The sequence below is a fragment of the Thamnophis elegans genome, chromosome 3, assembly GCF_009769535.1.
Source record: "Thamnophis elegans isolate rThaEle1 chromosome 3, rThaEle1.pri, whole genome shotgun sequence".
Classification (NCBI taxonomy): Eukaryota; Metazoa; Chordata; class Lepidosauria; order Squamata; family Colubridae; genus Thamnophis; species Thamnophis elegans.
In genome coordinates this window covers 149,517,323-149,524,769 of record NC_045543.1, presented here as the reverse complement: position 1 = coordinate 149,524,769, position 7,447 = coordinate 149,517,323, and the positions used below count along the sequence as shown (strand labels likewise).

Genomic DNA, 7,447 nt, shown 5'->3' with positions numbered 1-7,447 from the left:
ATTAACCACCACGGGGGAGAATATTTTACACTGCAATTAAGTCTTTAGGCTGCAATCCTACACCTGCTTACTTGGAGCTCAATAATAATATTGCTTTCAAAGCTTCTGCACTGAGGATGGTCCCCAGTAGGGACATCTGCAGTCTCAAACTTAACTCAGAGAACCTCCATAATACAACGAAAGTTACTTTTGAGCAACTATGTATATGGCTGCCCTATACATGGAACCTCTACTTATAATGTCTCAGATACGAAGCCCCCTAAATTGAATAGCTGCGTGGAGGGTCTCCCCCCCCCGCACCCCTCCCCAGGACATATTCAGCAGGCAAAAGATAATTGGAGGAGATGGCTAGATTAGGGACCCTCCTATAAGAGCCGAGGTGGCGCAGTGGTTAAATGCAGCACTGCAGGCTACTTCAGCTGACTGCAGTTCTGCAGTTCGGCTGTTCAAATCTCACCAGCTCAAAGGTTGACTCAGCCTTCCATCCTTCCGAGGTGGGTGAAATGAGGACCCGGATTGTTGTTGGGGGCGATATGCTGACTCTGTAAACCGCTTAGAGAGGGCTGAAAGCCCTATGAAGCGGTATATAAGTCTAACTGCTATTGCTATTGCTATTGCATTAGTACTGAATGGTCAGTAAATAAGCCCGAGGCAGTGATTTAAACAAATGTTATATACTTTTTTTTCAACAGACTATGAAGATGCTTAAACAGACAAGATTCAGAGAGTCCAAATGCTCAGCCCCCCCCCCCCCAAATTGGTGTGAGTACCTGGCCTTTATGAACAGCTCCAATTTAAGAATGGATCAATGTATCTGAAACACCAATACTCACCAGGTATCAGCAATGAAATGTGAGCGGCTTACATTATTTTAAAATAAACATTTTAAATGTTATTTATTATAAGGAGCCGAGGTGGCGCAGTGGTTCAATGCAGCACTGCAGGCTACTTCAGCTGACTGCAGTTCTGCAGTTCAGCTGTTCTAATCTCACCGGCTCAAGGTTGACTCAGCCTTCCATCCTTCCGAGGTGGGTGAAATGAGGAGCCGGATTGTTGTTGGGGGCGATATGCTGACTCTGTAAACCGCTTAGAGAGGGCTGAAAGCCCTATGAAGCGGTATATAAGTCTAACTATTGCTAACTAACTATTGCTTTGTATTACCCAGCAGGGAAACGGGAGGGTGTTTGCTCTAAAACCTGGACCTGGACATGGAAAGGGCAGCTCCGAACGAAAAGATTGCTAACAGGAAGAAAAGTTTCCCAGCTGAACAAGCCAGATAGTCACCTGCATTCTGGAGCTCAGAGGTTGAACTTTTCAGAGCTACAAGCCAAATAGAAACGCTTATTGTTTCAAAACACACACACACACACACACACACACACACACACACGTACGTCGTTGGCCTTCATGGCAGGTGAAAATCCCGGGGAACCAAAGTCAACGCTCCAAGCAAGAGACAGGCGACCTTCTGTCAGTCACTAAGGTTATTTTAGGGGAGGGGGGTTCCCGCATAGCCCCCCCCCTCAAGGGACCCTTCTGTTCCGAGAGCCTTCGGCGTCTTCACGGCTACCGCCTCCTCTGCCGTGCCCGCGGTTAAAACTTTGACTCCGGAGCAATCTTTGCTCCAGAACCGCCGGGAAAAGGGAGTCGCCGGCGATGGGGCAGCCCAAGGGCATTCTGGTGCCCAGGAAGTTGCCCACTCCCGTTCAGTCAGTGCCAATGACTGAACGGGAGTGGGCAACTTCCTGGGCACCAGAATTGGCACTGCCCAACGACAACCTGAATTCCCAGCCGGAGGGATTCCGTAGGGCTTCTTCGGTCGGAGGGAGGGTCCCCCACTGAGCAGATTGTCGGAGGTGGGGGGTGTTGAGGGAAGGAGGTCGCCCCTTCCTCAGGCCGACCGAATCGGAGCAGCCCTGCCGGCGGCGGCCACCGTTGAAGCCACAGGTGGAGCTGATGGCCCGAAACGAAGCCGGGGAGGGGGATCCTGCCGCCGCCGCCGCCGCCCCTCACCCACCTGAGTCGTCGTCCTCCTCCTCCTCGTCGCCCGCTGCGCAAGGTCGCGGGGCGGCCCAGAGCAGCAGCAGCAGCTGGAGCGAGGAGAGCCGGAGCCGGAGCCTCTTGGCGGGACTCATCTCCGTCCGTCCTCGAGGTCGCCTGTGCAGCCAGCCAGGCCGAGAGTCCGTGGCGGCGGAGCGTCTCCCAGACCTCGAAGGGACGCGCCTAACGCCTTTTATAGCGGGCAGTGGTGCGCCCCGCCGGGGCGTCTTAGCCTGCGGAGGGAAGTGCTGAGCTCCGCGGGTGGAAGGTGCCCCCTTTCGGCCCTGGCCGAGGCTTCAAGCGTCTCCGCTCACTCTCGCCTCCGCTCGCAGCGGCTCTCCCAGCCCCACTTGGCTTATTATTTGTGGCCGCAGGGATCACCCCACCCCCGCCGGAGCAGGGCTGTCTCCGTCCTCATACCGGGAGGCTGGCCATGCCCTCCCCTTCCCCGTCCCCCTTTTCTGCACGGTGCGTCCTGGTCGATTGAGCCGGAAGCCGGTGCCCTACTCCAGAGCCTGATCTGGACCGGCCTGATCTTAGCAGTTAGCAGTTAAGACTTATATACCGCTTCATAGGGCTTTCAGCCCTCTCTAAGCGGTTTACAGAGTCAGCATATCGCCCCCACAGTCTGGGTCCTCATTTCACCCAGATAGATAGATAGATGATAGATGATAGATAGATAGATAGATAGATAGATAGATAGATAGATAGATAGATAGATAGATAGATAGATATAGAGAGAGGGAGAGATAGATATAGAGGGAGGGAGGGAGGGAGGGAGGGAGGGAGATATAGATAGATAGATAGATAGATAGATAGATAGATAGATAGATAGATAGATAGATAGATAGATAGATAGATATAGAGAGAGGGAGAGATAGATATAGAGGGAGGGAGGGAGGGAGGGAGATATAGATAGATAGATAGATAGATAGATAGATAGATAGATAGATAGATAGATAGATAGATAGATAGATATGGATAGATAGATATATAGATATATAGATATAGATATAGATATAGATGATATAGATATAGATTATAGATATAGATATAGATTATAGATATAGATATAGATATAGATATAGATATAGATATAGATATAGATATAGATAGATAGATAGATAGAGATAGAATAGTTAGATAGATAGATAGATAGATAGATAGATATGGATAGATAGATATATAGATATATAGATATAGATATAGATGATATAGATATAGATTATAGATATAGATATAGATTATAGATATAGATATAGATATAGATATAGATATAGATATAGATATAGATATAGATAGATAGATAGATAGATAGAGATAGAATAGTTAGATAGATAGATAGATAGATAGATAGATATAGATAGATATAGATATAGATATAGATATAGATATAGATATAGATATAGATATAGATATAGATATAGATATAGATATAGATATAGATATAGATATAGATATAGATAGATAGAGATAGAATAGTTAGATAGATAGATAGATAGATAGATAGATAGATAGATATAGATATAGATATAGATATAGATATAGATATAGATATAGATATAGATATAGATATAGATATAGATATAGATAGATAGATAGATAGATAGATAGATAGATAGAGATAGAATAGTTAGATAGATAGATAGATAGATAGATAGATAGATAGATAGATAGATAACAATAGCAGTTAGACTTATATACCGCTTCATAGGGCTTTCAGCCCTCTCTAAGTGGTTTACAGAGTCAGCATATCGCCCCCAACAACAATCCGGGTCCTCATTTCACCCACCTCGGAAGGATGGAAGGCTGAGTCAACCTTGAGCCGGTGAGATTTGAACCGCTGAACTGCAGATAACAGTCAGCTGAAGTGGCCTGCAGTACTGCACCCTAACCACTGCGCCACCTCGGCTCTTCTTGCGGGATCAGGCTAGGCTCGGGGCAGGGGGGGGCCTTGCAAGACTCCTGCGCCCAAAGTCTTTTCTCTGAGTTCCGCCGATTTCTCTGGGCAGAACCGGCCTTGGGAGCCTGGAGCGGCATTGCTGCAGGGCAATAAAAAGGCTGCCCAATTGTCCCTGAGATGCGGGCGCCGGAACCTGCTTCTGGGTCAGAGAGCGCCGAGAGGAATCCAGCTCCCGCCCTCCCAGTCCCCGCGAGCGCTCTTCGCCACCCACCGACCCTGGAGGAAGGCTGACAGTTACTGACAGTTAGACTTATATACCGCTTCATAGGGCTTTCAGCCCTCTCTAAGCGGTTTACAGAGTCAGCATATCGCCCCCAACAACAATCCGGGTCCTCATTTCACCCACCTCGGAAGGATGGAAGGCTGAGTCAACCTTGAGCCGGTGAGATTTGAACCGCTGAACTGCAGATAACAGTCAGCTGAAGTGGCCTGCAGTACTGCACCCTAACCACTGCGCCACCTCGGCTCTTCTTGCAGGATCAGGCTAGGCTCGGGGCAGGGGGGGGCCTTGCAAGACTCCTGCGCCCAAAGTCTTTTCTCTGAGTTCCGCCGATTTCTCTGGGCAGAACCGGCCTTGGGAGCCTGGAGCGGCATTGCTGCAGGGCAATAAAAAGGCTGCCCAATTGTCCCTGAGATGCGGGCGCCGGAACCTGCTTCTGGGTCAGAGAGCGCCGAGAGGAATCCAGCTCCCGCCCTCCCAGTCCCCGCGAGCGCTCTTCGCCACCCACCGACCCTGGAGGAAGGCTGACAGTTACTGACAGTTAGACTTATATACCGCTTCATAGGGCTTTCAGCCCTCTCTAAGCGGTTTACAGAGTCAGCATATCGCCCCCAACAACAATCCGGGTCCTCATTTCACCCACCTCAGAAGGATGGAAGGCTGAGTCAACCTTGAGCCGGTGAGATTTGAACCGCTGAACTGCAGATAGCAGTCAGCTGAAGTGGCCTGCAGTGCTGCATTTAATCACTGCACCACCTCGGCTCTTTTTAATATAGATATAGAGATATAGATATACATATATATATATATATATATATATATATATATATATATATATATATATATATATATATAGAGAGAGAGAGAGAGAGAGAGAGAGAGAGAGAAAGAGAGAGGGAGAGAGGGAGAGATAGGTATAGATTTAGAGATATAGAGATAGAGATAGAGAGAGATAGATAGATAGATAGATATAGGTAGAGATATAGATATAGATATAAATAGCAATAGCAATAGCAATAGCAGTTAGACTTATCTACCGCTTCATAGGGCTTTCAGCCCCCTCTAAGCGGTTTACAGAGTCAGCATATCGCCCCCCAAAACAATCCGGATCCTCATTTTACCCACCTGGGAAGGATGGAAGGCTGAGTCAACCCTGAGCCGGTGAGATTTGAACAGCCGAACTGCAGAACTGCAGTCAGCTGAAGTAGCCTGCAGTGCTGCATTTAACCACTGCGCCACCTCGGGAGAGGCATTGGCGCAGCCGAGCCCGGGAAGGCGAGAAGGACTTTGAAAGTATGAGTCTCGGGGCCAAGGATTTCCTTTCGCAGCGGCGGGACGAGAGTGGCTTTCTGGGATTCGAGGAGCGCAGGAAGGACCTGGGACCTTCCTCAGGACAGCCAAGGCTCGCGGCACTCCGATCGACCCTGATCCCAGTTGCTTTGATCTTAGTAGGGATACCCAAGAGTCAGACACGAGCTTGGCCCAAAATACTCCGGAAGTGAGCGATCCCCAGCGCCTTCTTCCCGCGCCACGGGTACCGCAGGCAGCTCGCCTCCTGCTTCCTTAAAACTCCATGCCAACATCCTGGCTGAGCCTCTTTGTAAATGGCAGCGCTGCTCTTGAGGCCGGATTGAGCCCCAGATGCAGCAGTAGCAGCAGCCCTTCCACCCACCCCTGACCTGGGGCTCCAGCCGGGGTGCAACCGTTTTATAATTTTAGCAATAGCAATAGCAATAGCAATTGGACTTATATACTGCTTCATAGGGCTTTCAGCCCTCTCTAAGCGGTTTACAGAGTCAGCATATTGCCCCGACAGTCTGGGTCCTCATTTCACCCAGATAGATAGATAGATAGATAGATAGATAGATAGATAGATAGATAGATAGATAGATAGATAGATAGATAGATATAGCAGTTAGACATATACGGCTTCATAAGGCTTTCAGCCCTCTCTAAGCGGTTTACAGAGTCAGCATATCGCCCCCAACAACAATCCGGGTCCTCATTTTACCCACCTCGGAAGGATGGAAGGCTGAGTCAACCCTGAGCCGGTGAGATTCGAACAGCCGAACTGCAGAACTGCAGTCAGCTGAAGTAGCCTGCAGTGCTGCATTTAACCACTGCGCCACCTCAGCTCATAACTCCCACCCCCAACGTTTCCAGAAGAGGAAAGAGCGACCCTCCAGGCTGCCATGTACGAGGTGGCCAATTCAACGCAATTGATAACATCTAGTCCCCCTTAGGGTCGGCAGAAAATTTAAATCCACGGCCGCGACATAGCAATAGTTGGACTTATATACCGCTTCCTAGGGCTTTTCAGCCCTCTCTAAGCGGTTTACAGAGTCAGCGCATTGCCCCCAACAACAATCCGGGTCCTCATTTCACCCACCTCGGAAGGATGGAAGGCTGAGTCAACCTTGAGCCTAGTGGGATTTGAACAGCCGAACTGCTGAACTGCAGTCAGCTGAAGTAGCGTGCAGTGCTGCATTTAACCACTGCGCCACCTCGATCAGGGCGCTTTATAGCCTCCAACGCAGGCCACCAAGAGTCGCCCCAAACAGCCAGATGAGCGGTGTATAAATAATGAATAAATGAGAAATAATAGATCAGTGTTTCTCAACCTTGGCAACTTGAAGATGTCCGGACTTCAACTCCCAGAATTCCCCAGCCAGCATTCGCTGGCTGGGGAATTCTGGGGGTTGAAGTCCGGACATCTTCAAGTTGCCAAGGTTGAGAAACACTGTAATAGATGAATCGGGCGTTGTCTGAATAAGCGAATCCCTCCTGGATAGCATCGGGGTTGGGCGAGCGAGGCTATGGAGAAGCACCGCGCCGCCCCTCTTTGCTCGCCCCTCCTAAATCACAGGACCAGGTCGTCCTGTGAGCCGAGGTGGCGCAGTGGTTAAATGCAGCACTGCAGGCTACTGCTAGATCAGCAGTTCAGCGGTTCAAATCTCACCGGCTCAGGGTTGACTCAGCCTTCCATCCTTCCGAGGTGGGTAAAATGAGGACCCGGATTGTTGGGGGCAATATGCTGACTCTCTGTAAACCGCTTAGAGAGGGCTGAAAGCCCTATGAAGCGGTATATAAGTCTACTGCTATTGCTATTGCTATTGGAGTCCCAGCCACTCACCGCCGCTCCTCCCAGCGGGCAGCCTTTCCCCGCGGAGGCTTTGAGCATCGGGGATCGGCGACTCAGCCCTCTCTCCGCTCGCCCCAGGTCC

The 7,447-nt window shown here is 49.5% G+C and overlaps 1 protein-coding gene across 1 annotated transcript in view; it reads right to left on the bottom strand.

Moving 5' to 3' along the window:
• LOC116506330 (carbonic anhydrase 14-like) overlaps window positions 1–2,258 on the bottom strand; it is a 30,652-nt gene extending 28,394 nt beyond the window's left edge. Inside the window, exon 1 of the mRNA XM_032214016.1 lies at window positions 2,018–2,258. Within this exon, the coding sequence (XP_032069907.1) occupies window positions 2,018–2,135 (118 nt within the window). The 5' untranslated portion in view covers window positions 2,136–2,258. The remainder of the gene's footprint in view (window positions 1–2,017) is intronic.
• Window positions 2,259–7,447: the final 5,189 nt, after the last annotated feature.